At 38.3% G+C, this 14963-nt stretch overlaps 1 protein-coding gene across 2 annotated transcripts in view; it reads right to left on the bottom strand.

Annotated features, from left to right (window-relative positions):
* The window catches only part of FZD3 (frizzled class receptor 3), a 53403-nt gene that overhangs the window by 33271 nt on the left and 5169 nt on the right, over positions 1–14963 (bottom strand). For both annotated transcript variants that reach the window (XM_053578425.1, XM_053578426.1), the window contains one exon: positions 7630–8159. In XM_053578425.1, the coding sequence (XP_053434400.1) occupies positions 7630–7818 (189 nt within the window). In that variant the 5' untranslated portion in view covers positions 7819–8159. The remainder of the gene's footprint in view (positions 1–7629; positions 8160–14963) is intronic.

Here is a 14963-nt window from a genome sequence, read left to right as displayed (position 1 = left end):
GCACCATGATAGCACACTTCCCAATAGTCTTTATGTGAATGTGTTTGCAGAAACCTGCCATCACTACGGGAGCATCTCTCCATAAATCAAAGCAGAGTTCCCAGAGCAATCCATAATCTGACTTGTCTTTAAGAAGTAAACTTTTAATATGTCCAATATCATATAAGTTTTGAATTATGGTCTGTCTTAGAAGATAAAGCTTTACAAACCAAATTCCACTACATTGAATAATGTAATTTAAAACAAGTATTTTTATAGAATTCCTTCAAAGGGATTTATCACAAAAGAAAATCAATTAACAATTTCAAAAGCTGCCACTTTTTTTCTAAAGTCAAAAATTACCAAATGCAATTAATTTTCCACTCCTTCTATGCATCTTTTTCAATTTGGAAGTTTCTTTTTTTTTTTGAGACAGAGTCTCAAGCTGTCACCCTGGGTAGAGTGCCGTGGCATCATACCTCATAGCAGCCTCTAACTCCTGGGCTCAAGCGATTCTCCTGCCTCCGCCTCCCAAGGAGCTGGGGACTACCGGCGCCCGCCACAACGCCTGGCTATTTTTTGCTTGCAGCCATGGTTGTTGTTTGGCGGGCCTGGGCCGGATTCAAACCCAACAGCTCAGGTGTATGTGGCTGGCGCCTTAGCCACTTGAGCCACAGCTGCCCGGCCAATTTAGAAGTTTCTTAATTCCTGGCTGGTTTCCCCATTCACACAATAGGCTTTTCAAGCAACTTCATTACATATTGTTTGTTTAGGGAAAACTACCTTATTAATATTAATCTCAACAAAAAATAATAGGAAAGTAGATCTGCTGGGTATTCTGAAGATTTAAAACATAAATTCTGGGATGGTGCCTGTGGCTCAAGGAGTAGGGTGCCGGCCCCACCAAAGGGGTCCCGGCCAGAAACTGCAAAAAAAAAAAAAAAAAGCCTAAATTCTAAGAATAAAACAAAGTTCATTTTCTTAAAAGCCTATCCACAAAATGTTAATAGATATTACTATATACTACATGGGAATACATTATACTCTTCTCTTTAAAACAACAAAAATCAGTCTTTCAAGTTTCCTTCAAACACCATCTGCAATTTGAACCTTTCTCTGACCGCCTCCACATAAGATCCTTCTCTTTGAATCTCCTTGTCTACTAAAATAGACAATCACAAAAATTGTCTATTTTGTGACATTTATGGAATTCTCCATTCATTATAGTCAATCAAAATATGTTTAACAATTACTAAATCTTAGGCCCTACACTAGGAATTGGACAAAAAAAAAAAGAACAATTGAGATTTTAAAAAATAAAATTTCTTTCTTAGTTTTGCTACTGTAAAATCAGAAAATGCAAATAAAAATGAAGGCCACAGAAGACACAACGTGGGCTAAGTTAGAAATCAGAAACAACCATTGCTGGCTTGGTAAAAACCCCACCAAATCACTTACATTGCATGAATACGCATATTTTTCCCCCAACAAAACCAAGATGATCCCATACATAATATTTGTTATTTACCCACCTCCTTCCTTATTCAATAATGGATCAAGTACAACAGAATTCTGACAAGCAAAGATGGACAGTATTAATGCAGAAGGAACACGAAAGGCCTAGAGACAGGAAAGCTATGTTGTTTTATTCTTTTGCTTAATTACACACTTATAAATGCAAACACATAATGGCAAAAACTTTAAGTAAAATACTAGTATTCCGAAGGTATGTGGTAACCTTAGAATTACCATCACTCTACCCAATGACCACATTACTATTTACAACCTCAGGAGATTCAGAGCTTAGGTACAGCACCAAAACTATAATCATGACTACTACCACCTCTAAGAGATATATAGTTTACAAATTTCATGAATTTAAACATTTATTTAGCAGTTAATATGTGTAAAGCATACAAAGATGAATAAGGACAAACTCTGCTTCTAAGAAGTTAAAATTCCTGTTTGAAGATAAAAATATAGGGCGCCGACCACATGCACCAAGATGGCAGGTTCAAACCCAGGGCAGCTAAACATCAATGACAACTGCAACAAAAAAATAGCTGGGCTTTGTGGCGGGCACCTGTAGTCCCAGCTACTTGGGAGGCTGAGGCAAGAGAATTGCTTAAGCCCAAAAGAGTCTGAGGTTGCTGTGACGCCACGGCACTCTACCAAGGGTGACATAGTTAAGACTCTCTCAAAAAAAAGAAAAGAAGATAAAAATATAAACAATTCTACCAGTATTATATATACATATGCTAAAATAGAGGTACCTATAAAACATGCTGGTAAGTATGGATAAGAGAGTCACTAACTTCTGGGCTTCCCAGTTTCAGAAGGAAATAACATCCAAACCAGGCCTCAAAAATTAAAAAAGATATCACCAAGAAGATACTGGAAGAGCCTTCCAGGTAGAGATAGCATTTGTAAAGACTTGGCAGACTTAAAAAATGCTAAGTAGTACTGTGCAATTGTCCTGAACATTCTGAGGAGTAACGAGGCTAGGAAAAGAAGTAGGAATCAATTTGTGAATGTCTATCATGCTTTAGATTTGATCCCCTGGGCAAGGATTGGCACTGACTTTTTTTTCCTTTTTTTGAACAGACAGGGTCTTGGCCAGGCACGGTGGCTCATGCCTGTAATCCTAGCATTCTGGGAGGCTGAGGTGGGTGGATTGCTTGAGGTCAGGAGTTTGAGACCAGCCTGAGCAAGAGCAAGACCCTGTCTCTAAAAATATCCGGGTCTTGTGAAGGGCACCTGTAGTCCCAGCTACTCGGGAAGCTAAGGCAAGAGGATCTCTTGAGCCCAGGAGTTTGAGGTTGCTGTGAGCTGCCACAATGCCATGGCACTCTACCTACAGCAACAATGTGAGACTCTGTCTCAAAAAAAAAAAAAAAATAGGATCTTGCTCTGTGCCCAGGATGGAGTGTGACAGTGGTGTGATCATACAGTTCGCTGCAACCTCCAACTCCTGAGTGCCAATGATCCTCCTACCTCAGCCTCCCAAGTATCTGGGACTACAGATTACCACATCTGGCTAATTTTAAAAAACTTTTTGTAGAGACAGGATCTATGTTGCCCAGGTTGGTAGTCCCAGATACTTGGGAGGCTGAAGCAAGAAGGACTGCTTAAGGTTGTTGTGAGCTATGATGCCACAACACTGTACCTAAGGCAACAGAGTGAGACTGTCTCAAAAAAAGAAAAAAAGGCAACTTATGAGACATGTCAATTGAATGGAATGTATTAACCCTGGTTTGAAAAAGTCAGTATCAAATAATTGTGAAATATTCAAGGGTAATTTGAACATTGATTTGATACTTGGTGATACTGAGAAAGTGATAAAAGTATTTTGTCTATATATTATATTTTGAAAGAGACCTTACTTTCTGAGATACATACTAAAATATTTATGGATGAAATTTTGTGTGGGATTTGCTTCAAAATTGGGCATGCAGTCACAATGAAACGAGACTAATTATGAGTCGGTAATTTTTGAGGCTGAATGCAGGGTATATAGTGTTCATTATGCTATTCTATCTTTATCTGTATATAACTGAAAATTTACATGATAAAAATTTTTCTAAATAAAAAGCTAAGGTACGGGTTTGGATAACTAGGAGACTGGTTTGAACATACTCTGCTCTTTGCCAAGGACATTCGGCCCGTTAGGATCTGTATTCCTACTAGGATCTATCTCATTGCCAGCTTCCCATACTCTCATAAGAAAACATTAATAGAAAATTTTGTGTGTGTGTGTGTGTTTTTTTTTTTTTTTTTTTGGCCGGGGCTGAGTTTGAACCCGCCACCTCCGGCATATGGGACCGGCACCCTACTCCTTGAGCCACAGGCGCCACCTATTAATAGAAAATTTTTAATAAAAATGACAAAGGAAGCAAATACAAACCAGAGTTTTCCTCTAATTTTCCTATGGAGGGCTAGATTCTTAAAAACCAGAACAAAAACAAAACAGAGTAGACAAGCAATTGATCTCCCAAAGATATTAAAAGATTGCTCATTACACACACTGACTGAAATTAAAGAACAAACAGGGTGGCAGGCACGCAGTATTCACTTTAACTTTTTAAGTTCTTTAATATAAATGCCACTTATCTCATTTGACCTTAACAAGTCACTTCCTAGAGGAAACCAACACAAAGAGTTCTCAAAATTAGTTAGTGATAGAACACAAGTCTCCTATGCCTTTTTTTTTTTTTTTTTTTTGGAGAAAGAGTCTCACTCTGTTGCCCTGGGTAGAGGGCCGTGGTGTCATAGCTCACAGCAACATCAAACTCCTGGGCTCAAGTGATCCTCTTGCTTCAGCCTCCAGAGTAGCTGGGACGACAGGCACCCACAACAACACCTGCTTAGTTTTTCTATTTTTTAGTAGAAAGGGTGTCTCACTCTTGCTCAGGTTGGTCTTGAACTCCTTAGCTCAAGGCATCTACCTACTTTGGTCTTCCAGAGTGTTAAGCTTATAGGTGAGCCACCATGCCTGGTCTCCTTATGCCTATTCTATGCTTTTCCCATTAATCTCTTCCTTTCCTATCCAATTTGGTTTAATTATTCAGTTTAAGGAAAAGCCTGCCCAGATCTAACTTTTATTACCACCAGAGTCATAAACACCTGATAATACGTGGCTCAGTAAAGATAGCTACTGACAATTTGTTGATAATTGGTCCATGCTGGACAGTTCCCAAAAATTTACTTAGTGATTTGGACAGCTCAAAATGGCACAGAAAACTTAGAAACGAGATTTTTTTTCTTATCAAAAGCCACCAATAGGGGAAGAAGAAAAACATCAAGTTAGTAATTTAGGACAATTTAATATGTGTTAAAGTATAGATATTCATGTTTTGGAGGGTAGGGATAGAAAAATAAACAGGTTAGTAAGGATTTTTTTCCTTTCCAACTTAATGGATAGACACTTATCCCATTTATTTAAACATAACCCAATTTCAATGAAAGTACAAGCTAGGAACCCTCTAGACACAACATAAGAATGTTCAATTTGTTGACCGTGAAGAATTAAATTTAAAATAACCGAGACTCTGCCCTTGGCAAACCTAACTTACTACGCACATACCATTCTGTTCTAGGCATTCATTTTAACCCACCAAACATCAGTAAAGGAATGAAGGTTATAGTCTGGACCTGCTGAAAGAAGTCATCCCCAGAAAACTGTCTTTCAATTTATACAGTCTCATAAAGGACACTGAGGAACTACTGGGATGTCTGTTCCAATTACCTGCTCCTGGATCAGTGGAGATAGAGGTGGAGAGCGTTGCCAGGAGCTCTGAGCACCTTGGGTTGTCTACTGAGTTTCCATTGCCTTTTGCTATTACAGAAACTTTATATTCTCAAATTGTATGTGATGGTTCTTTTTGTCAGTGGCATCACTGCCCTGATATGACAACCAGGCAGTGAGCAGCTATCACCAACTTTACTTCAAGTCCCTAGCACCTTCTCTTAGAAACCACTACTCACTCGGGTGCTCTCCCTACAACTTCTGAAATGCAAACAGAGGGAACCCTGCTGCCACTAAACTAACTACTTGGGCATATCTGAGAAATGACAGGAACCTACAACTAGGAATGCAAGCTAATGGGAGCAAACGCATCTTTCCAATACTTCCCTTTAAGTAATTTAAAAATGGAATTTGGGATAAACTAACATTTGTGAATTGCCTACTGTGTACAATACATTGTGCTAGCTCCTTTATAAATCTCTCATTTAATCCTAACAGCCTTTCAAAATATTTTTGTTATTATTGCCTTTTCACAAATGAAGAAGACAAAGACAAGGAATGTTAAGTAACTTGAGCCAAAAGCTGAACCCAAGACAGTAATCAAATATCTTAATGACTTGCTTCTTACTACCTTATGCTTTCCAAAAGAGTTACAACTTAGAATGATACGAGAAATAAGGTATTTCTAATTCAGTTTTACGAGAAAATCAATAACTTTAATACACAGCAAAGAATACCATCGCTTGAACCAACTGTTATTAAACCAATATGCATTTTTACATATTCTAATCTGACAGTTTATACCAAATCTCTCTACCAGTTAGACCTTGTATAGTTGGAGGGAAAGCAGAGAATGTTTTGTTCAATCTCCACAGCATTTTCAAATATTTGAAATATATGAGATAGGGTGGCGCCTGTGGCTCAGTGAGTAGGGCACTGGCACCATATACTGAGGGTGGCGGGTTCGAACCCAGCCCCAGCCAAACAAATATATGTGATACTCCTTCACTTCAAAATCTATGAATAATAATCCTTCTAAAAATTTTACCAGATTTATACTAGCCTACCTCAAAGTAATGAACCTTTGAGTTTTACCATAAATGAAGAATTTTAAAATATGTAGGTTTCCATTTGCTGAAAGCACTATAAAAATGGATTAAAAACTAAAGCATAAAACCTTCTCTCTAAAGTATATAGCTGCATTAATATATGATAATATGGATAAATGGTAAAAGCTATCACTTACAGACTACTTATTATGTGCCAAGTACTTTATACATGTATTTTAATTTTGTACCTTATAAAAGCCTCTGTGATTATCAATAATTAGGTGAGAAAGTATACATAACTTGGCCAGAGTAAAACAGCCAGAAAGTGTTGAAGCTAGCATGGAAATCCAGGCTGGTCTAACCCCAAAGCCTATGCTCTGTTTATTGACTCAATTCTTATCCATTAATACATCTTTGTCCTCAATTCTGAAACCACTGTAGACACATATTCATATTTATTTAAACCTATTATTAACTATATCCATTAATTTGTCATAGTTTCTAAAGTAAAATCATTAAGAACCTAAAGTATTACCATTAGAAAAATTCAAATAAAGCAACAAATTCTCAAAAAATTTCTGAGAGATCAAAACCGAGCATGAAGAAGTTCTAAAGTTGACATGAACATGGTATGACCAGGTAATCATTTTAAGCATTTAAGACAATTCAAGGCCAGGCATGGTGGCTCACACCTATAATCCTAGCACTCTGGGAGACCAAGGCAGCATGATCACCTGAGCTCAGGAGTTTAAGAGCAGCCTGAAGAAGAGACCCCATCTCTACTAAAAAATAGAAAAATTAGCCAATCGTGGTGACATATGCCTGAAGTTCCAGCTCCTTGGGAGGCTGAGGCAGGAGGATTGAGCCCAGGAGTTTGAGGTTCTAGGAGCTATGATGAGGTCGCTGCACTCTAATCCAGGCAAAAAAGTAACTCTCTGTCTCCCCTCCTCCCCCCCAAAAAGAACTTGTTCTTTAGAAATCACATTAATGACTGAATTGTGGTTTTTATCTTCTTCTCTTTAAAGTTTTTGATTAGTCAAATAACAGAAGACATGTAACCACAACTTGGACAATTTTAAACTTCTAAATGGCTATTATCGGACATTGTTTCACTGTTTCAAATTTCTTCCAAAAAGTATGATGTCTAAAAAATAAGCCAAGAGTAAACATTCCCAGACACGAATCCTTTTGTCTATTAGTATCTGAACCGAAATATAGAAACTGTTAATTTACAAGATATAGCTTAAAACAGCATATTCTTTCCCTGTTGTTTATCAAACACATTCATTAGATTAGTTGACAGGACAACGTAAGAATCATTTTCTAAGAACTGTCAAAGAATAGATCAAATCTTACCTCCATTGCTAAAGCTGCTGTCTGTTGGTCATAATGATTCAGAAGATTAGGCATGAAGGTAGTATTATAAGGCAAATCTTGGCACATCCTCAAGGTAATAGGTTCACAAGAAAACAAACTGTGCCCACCTATATGCCCCACAAACACAGTCAAGAGCCAAAGATAGAAGATGATCCAACTCATAGCCATCCTTCCTGGATCTGAGTGAGATTCGGATGATGAGGGCCTACTCAATATTTGGATTTTAGATCTTTACACACCTGCAGGTCTTGGCTTGGAAGTACTTCTTCTATATCTTACTATTAAGTTCTTCGGATAAATACTCTGCACTGTCAGAGGTTCGTTAGCTTGGTCTCACAAAAGGCATCTGTTCTTGGTTTCACAATACGGGAAAATGACATCATCTTGTTTCTTCTTTTCATTTTATTACATAGGGCACATCTGGCCAACACATCAAGTTGATCAACCACATTCCCAAACAACAGATTCCATCTTAGGAGAAGAGCTATTTCTTCCTTTGACCGAAATATCTGAAAAGTATTATTAAAAAAAAAAAATTGAGAAATTAAGTTATTTCCTCTCAAAATACTATGGACTTCATACTAAAATCTTTGATGAGAGATATCATACTGACCAAACAGACAATAATACATGGGTACTTCATAAAGATATAATATGGTTTTTCTACTTTATCATTTGTATTATAGATATACTAAAATAATCCTTACACAGCATCTAAAGGCAAATTTTATGTACAATTTTCCCCATGCCATTTATGGAGTAACCTTTCCTATTAATTTAAAATGCCTGTCATTCAATAAATAGTTGTATGTTAAAGTTAAAAAAAAAACACAAAACCCGCTGTGTGTAAAGTCTAGTATGTCGTGTCTCCTAGGTGTCAGGAAATGGTGCCCCGACAACCGTGGGTCAAGGAAGCCATGAAGACGCTTGAGAGAACAGACAGAGCATATTAACGTTTTACTCTAGATATCCTACGCTTAAGCCTTTGGTAATTGGAAAAGGCACTCTTTTTGTTTAAATTAAATAGGATTTTACCTACACATGTGAAGGGCTAAACTACAACTCTGAACTTCACCTTAGAATTGAGAACAAGGTAACCTAAACATTTGTACCCTCGTATTACTGTGAAATTTTTTTAAAAAGGCAAATTAAATTTTCTTCCCTCAGTTGCTTAACACATGGGTTAACTTCTCAGCTAATTGATCCACTTTAAAACATTCTTATTACATTGTCCTACATTTTATTTGTATCAATTATACTTAATAACCTAAATTATTGAATTTAAAATTTATTATGTGTTTTAATCTTAATAGTATATTTTTACATTCATTGATTTCGGCACAAGCCATCTGTGAAAAGGGTCTGAAAAATAAACTTAAAGATATAGATTCCAATCACTCATAAGCTGTGCAAATGTAAATGTATCACTTTAATTTCTTTGAATCCAGAATTTTTCTTCATGAAAATGATCCCAATATCACCTCTCTCACAGGGATGATGTGCAAGTGAATCATGAGCACATGTATGCAAAAGTATTTTGTAAACGGTATCAAACATTAGTTATTTTTATTACTGAATTACAGCTGATACAAATGATACCTCTATTGTCTATACTGAAGTGACAAATAGGTTATAAAAGTCATATCAGGGGCGGCATCTGTGGCTCAAGGAGTAGGGTGCCGGTCCCATATGCCGGAGGTGGTGGGTTCAAACCCAGCCCTGGCCAAAAACCACAAAAAAAAAAAAAAAAAAAAAAAAAAAAAGTCATATCAGGAAAATTTCCCAGTGTTACATAATCTTTTTAGACTGTGCAAAAACTTAATACCATAGATATAGCCCTTAAATTAGAAACATTTAACCAACAAATTACCATCACACACAGCTAAACAGAGAACAGAAACCACAGCAGTAGTAGGAGTGATTCTCAGTTATTGTTTCCATTGAGCTTCAGAATTTCTGACTTGCCTCCACCTTTCCAGGGCTGGGAGGGTATGGGTAGAATGAAAGACAGATCTGGTAGGAAAAAAGCAAATTCTAAGCTACCACATTTGGGTTTGGTTTAGTAATGGTTAACTCTCCTTTTTTTTTTTTACACATACATGGGTTTATTAGGTTTCCCTGATTTCACAAAATTAAAGAGGCTTAAAATTTAATAACAATGTTTAAGATAAGTAGCTGAGTGTTGTGCAGGCGCCTGTAGTCCCAGCTACTCAGGAGGCTGAGGCAAGAGAATTGCCTAAGCCCAAGAGCTGGAGGTTGCTGTGAGCTGTGACGCCACAGCACTCTACCGAGGGTGATAAAATGAGACTGTGTCTCTACAGAGAAAAAAAGGAAAAAAAGAAAAAAACAATGTTTAAGATAAGGACTAGAAACAAAAACCTCGTAAAGAATGAACGGACATAAATATATTCAGAAAAGAAATCAGAGAATTGCTGCATCGAAATATTAAGCAATAATAATAATAATGCAAAGAAAGTAGCATTCACATTGTCAAATAAGAATATGTCTATCATAGAATGCTTTGACTCTGAGATTTAGTATGGAGTCATCAGTTAACTTCTTATTTTTTTTTAAGTCTCAAAAAAAAGACTTAACTCTGCTTTTCTTTGTTTCATATGCATTGGCTATTCTTGTGTCTGTTGTAGAGAGCTTACGTTGGGAAAATATGAAAAATTCACGTTCAGAAATTCTCAGAGATCCAGGTAAATAGGACAACTCAAGTATTAGCACCTACAATAGCTTAGACCTTGAAGTCTGGAACTGGTTTGACTTAAGGAGGAAGAAAAACTGTTCTTTGTGCATTGACTATCAATGACTGGGACCTCTATATCCCAAGTATCAGTTACTAGACAGAAAACTATTTGGAGAAGATAAGAGTTATTAAATCTTCCCAATTTCTCCCGCTAGTAGATGGTCTTGAGTGGTGAAAAGGAAAAAGAAAGTCCATGGCCTCTAGAAGGTTATGAGCAATCCCTGCTCAAAAAGTCTACATCTGCCTATGCTCTACATCAGACATTTTTGTGACAACTTCTTGGCCTGCCATCCATATATTTTTTTTTTTTAGACAGAGTCTCACTAAGTCACCCTTGGTAGAATGCCATGGCATCACAGCTCACAGCAAACTCAAACTCTTGGGCTTAAGTGATTCTCCTGCCTCAGCCTTCCAAGTAACTGGGACTACAGGCACCTGCCACAACACCCAGCTATTTTGTTTTTGTTGTTGTTGCACTTGTCATTGCTGTCTAGCAGGCCCGGGCCGCGTTCGAACCCACTAGCCTGGGTGTTATGTGGCCAGCATCATAACCACTGTGCTATGGGCATAAGCCCTGGCTATTTTTTTGTTGCAGTTGTCATTGTTGTTTAGCAGCCTGGGCTGGGTTCGAACCCACAGCCCTGGTGTATATGGCCAGAGCCATAGCCACTGAGCTACAGGTGACGCCGGCCTGCCATATTTTTTTCCTCTTTCAGGTTGGCCCCCAAAATGTTAAAGTCTGGCTATAGAAAACTAATATTAACCATAATTAAAAACCTATTTAAGCTTAATTACCATATACTACAGTAATAATTATGTACAGCATAAAACATAAGTAAAATAACTGCTAAAAGCTTTTGATCGCAGTTTTAAAATATCCACTTAAGTTCAATCTTTGTAGTTTACAGCTTATGCAGCATGTTTATCTGCTTGCAAATGAAGAAAAATTAAAAGAACATTGTTCCCTATTGAGTATGTATATAATAATACCAAGAATTCCAAAAATTTCATTTAGACTAATCTATTTTTGAAGCCATTACAGGTTTCAAAAAACCAGTAATGGTTCAAAAATGACTAACACCCAAGACCTGAGGAAGGAACTGTACAATACCTCATTGTGTTTCTAAAACTAGATGGAATGCCTCCTTATACTTCTGCCTACTCTATTCGCTTTCCTCTTGATTATTCTGTTTGCCTCTTGCAAGTAAAGCTTCCCATCTTCTTTTAAAAGTGCCTCTACCTGTACTACAACATCAAAATGACCACATTTAAAGATGATTTGTAAAATCTATTATGTTAAGCTGCAGAAAGATGATCTGAGCAAGATTGTAGTTTGTAATTATTAAAAGAAGGGGGAAAAAAAACCAAAATACAGTGAGACAAAAAGAAAACAGGCAATACAGATCTTAAAGGTGTTACCATTTCCCAAAAATAGCAGTTTTCTAATTCTAAAGTGTAGCAGATTCATGGATTCTCCACAGTCTAAGAAATCTGAATGCTGGGTTCGGCGCTGGCCACATACACCAAGGCTGGCGGGTTCAAACAAGGCGAGTGCCAGCTAAACAACAAAGAAAACTGCAACAAAAAAATAGCCAGGCATTGTGGCGGGCCCCTATAGTCCCAGCTACTTGGGAGGCTGAGGCAAGAGAATTGTTTAAGCCAAAGAGCTTAAGGTTGCTGTGAGCTGAGACGCCACCACACTCTACAGAGGGAGACATAGTGAGACTCTGTCTCAAAGAAAAAATATCTGAATGCTGGAGAATGATATATATTCTGATGATTACCTAAGACTACAAGGGTCCATGTCAAGTCTTGAGAAATGCTATCCTTAAATAGAATTAAAAAAAACAAAGGTAGGGTGGTGCCTGTGGCTCAGAGGAGTAGGGCGCTGGCCCCATATACCGGAGGTGGTAGGTTCAAAGCCAGCCCCGGCCAAAAACTGCAAAAAAAAAGAATAAAGGTATTATTTATATATAATTATATGTATAAAAGAAATTGTAAAAATAAGAGATAAAGGATAACACTTTAATAGAAGGAGGAATAAAGAACATAAATGCTGCTCAGGAGGCTGAGGCAAGAGAATCGCGTAAGCCCAGGAGTTAGAGGTTGCTGTGAGCCGTGTGTTGCCACGGCACTCTACCCGAGGGCGGTACAGTGAGACTCTGTCTCTCCAAAAAAAAAAAAGAAAAGAACATAAATGCATGAAAGAAATACAAATAGCAAATAAACACATGAAAATATATTCAACTTTACTAATAAAAGATGCAAACATGAGAACTGTTTTGCCAACCAGATGGACAAAAATAATGATAAAACACCATAAAGGAAAGGGTATAGAGAAAAGAACATTTTCAACATTTCAACATTTTCAAATACTACTGGTGAGAATGCAAACTAGTTGGTATTTTCAAAAAACAATGGCTACTTATATCGAAAGCCCTCAAAATGTGCACAATCTGATCCAGCAAATCTATTTTATTCTAAGAAGTAAGCAGACAAATACACACCACGTAAACCAATATGCAGTATTAGTATAGGCTGAGCACGGCAGCTCACACCTAGCGCTTTGGGAGGAAGAGGCAGGAGGGTCACTTGAGATGAGGTATTCAAGACCAGCCTGAGCAAGAGTGAGACCCCACCACCACCTCTATAAAAAAAAAAAAATTAGCCAGGCATGGTGGTGCATGCCTTCAGTCCCTGTTATTTGGGAGGCTGAAGCAGAAGGATTGCTCAAGCCTAGGAGACCGAAATTGCAGTGAGCTATGATAATGCTATTGCACTGTAGCCTGGGAGACAAAATGAGACCTTGTCTCAAAAAAAATACATGTAGGGCGGCGCCTGTGGCTCAGTCGGTAAGGCGCTGGCCCCATATACCGAGGGTGGTGGGTTCAAACCCGGCCCCGGCTGAACTGCAACCAAAAAATAGCTGGGTGTTGTGGCGGGCGCCTGTAGTCCCAGCTACTCGGGAGGCTGAGGCAAGAGAATCGCTTAAGCCCAGGAGTTGGAGGTTGCTGTGAGCTGTGTGACGCCATGGCACTCTACCCAGGGCCATAAAGTGAGACTCTGTCTCTACAAAAAAAAAAATACATGTAACATTGTTTGTAGCAATAACCTAAAAGTCTACCAGTATAACAAAATATAATAGTCACGAAATACATAATGGAATATTACAGTCACTAAAATGATGAGCATAAACCTGTATTTATAGACATAGTAAGACAGTAATAATAAGTGAAAAATAAAATCCAATCCTAGCACTCTGGGAGGCTGAGACAGGAGGACTGCTTAAGCTAAGAGACTAGCTTGAGCAAGAGCAAGACCTGTCTCTACTAAAAGTAAAAGAACTATAGGCCCTCATGTGCTTGTAGTCCCAGCTAGTCAGGAGGGTGAAGCAAGAGGACTGCTGGAGCCCAGGAGTTTGATATTTGCAGTGAACTATGATAATGCCACCACACTCCATCGGGTGACAGAGAAAGACTGTCTCAAAAAACTGAAAAGCAGGCTTGGCACCTGTGGCTCAAGTGGCTGAGCTGGCGGGTTCGAATCCACCCGGGCCCACCAAACAACAATGACAGCTGCACCCAAAAAATAGCCAGGCATTGCGGCAGGTGCTTGTGGTCCCAGCTACTTGGGAGGCAGAGGCAGGAGAATGGCTTGAGCCCAGGAATTGGACATTGCTGTGAGTTGTGATGCCACAGCACTCTACCCAGGGTGACAGCTTGAGGCTCTGTCTCAAAAAAAAAAAACTGAAAAGCAGTTTATAAAACAGTGTATATACATGTATATGTCCCATTTTTGTCAGAAAAAAATATGTCAACATAATAAATAAAACTTTCAGTTGTTTAAAAATATACTCAATGGGATTTTATAAAAGAACCTTATGGTATGTTATTTTTGTGTAGGAATAACTAATGCTGTCAAATCTATAAATGTGTGTGGATTAGCTAAGAACTACTAGTTGAATAACCGGTTTACTGGCTGTTAATTAAGCAACAAGCCAAGAGACATATTACTGCCCTAACCTACGGAGTAAGAAAAGTAAGTAAGTGATGATCAATCTCTTATCAGTCAAAAACTCATTTCCAATTCCAAAAAAAAGTCAGATCATCTATCAACTGAATTAAATGGTATGCGCACTTTTTTTCAATTGGGGATTCACTGAGGGTACAAGATGTGTCACACACTGAGTCCCCACCCCCTCTCTCTTTCCTTCGCTCTGCTCTTCCTTTCCTCCACTCCCCTCTCCTTCTTTCTCTGCATATTTGTAATAAACCTTTTTTTTGAGACAGAGTCTTGCTATGTTGTACTGGGTAGAGTGCTGTAGCATCACAGCTCACAGCAACCTCAAACTCTTGGGCTTAAAAGATTCTCTTGCCTCAGCCTCCCAAGTAGCTGGGGTTACAGGTGCCCGCCACAACGCCCGGCTATTTTTTGTTGTTGCAGTTGTCATTGTTGCTTAGCAGGCCCTGGTCAGGTTCAAACCTTAAGCCAGTGCCTTAACCACTGATCTACGGGTGACAAGCCAAAAACCTTTTGTTTTTTCAGGCGGCGCCTGTGGCTC

Source organism: Nycticebus coucang, chromosome 24 (genome assembly GCF_027406575.1).
Source record: "Nycticebus coucang isolate mNycCou1 chromosome 24, mNycCou1.pri, whole genome shotgun sequence".
NCBI lineage: Eukaryota > Metazoa > Chordata > Mammalia > Primates > Lorisidae > Nycticebus > Nycticebus coucang.
This window is presented reverse-complemented; position numbering and strand designations above follow the sequence as displayed.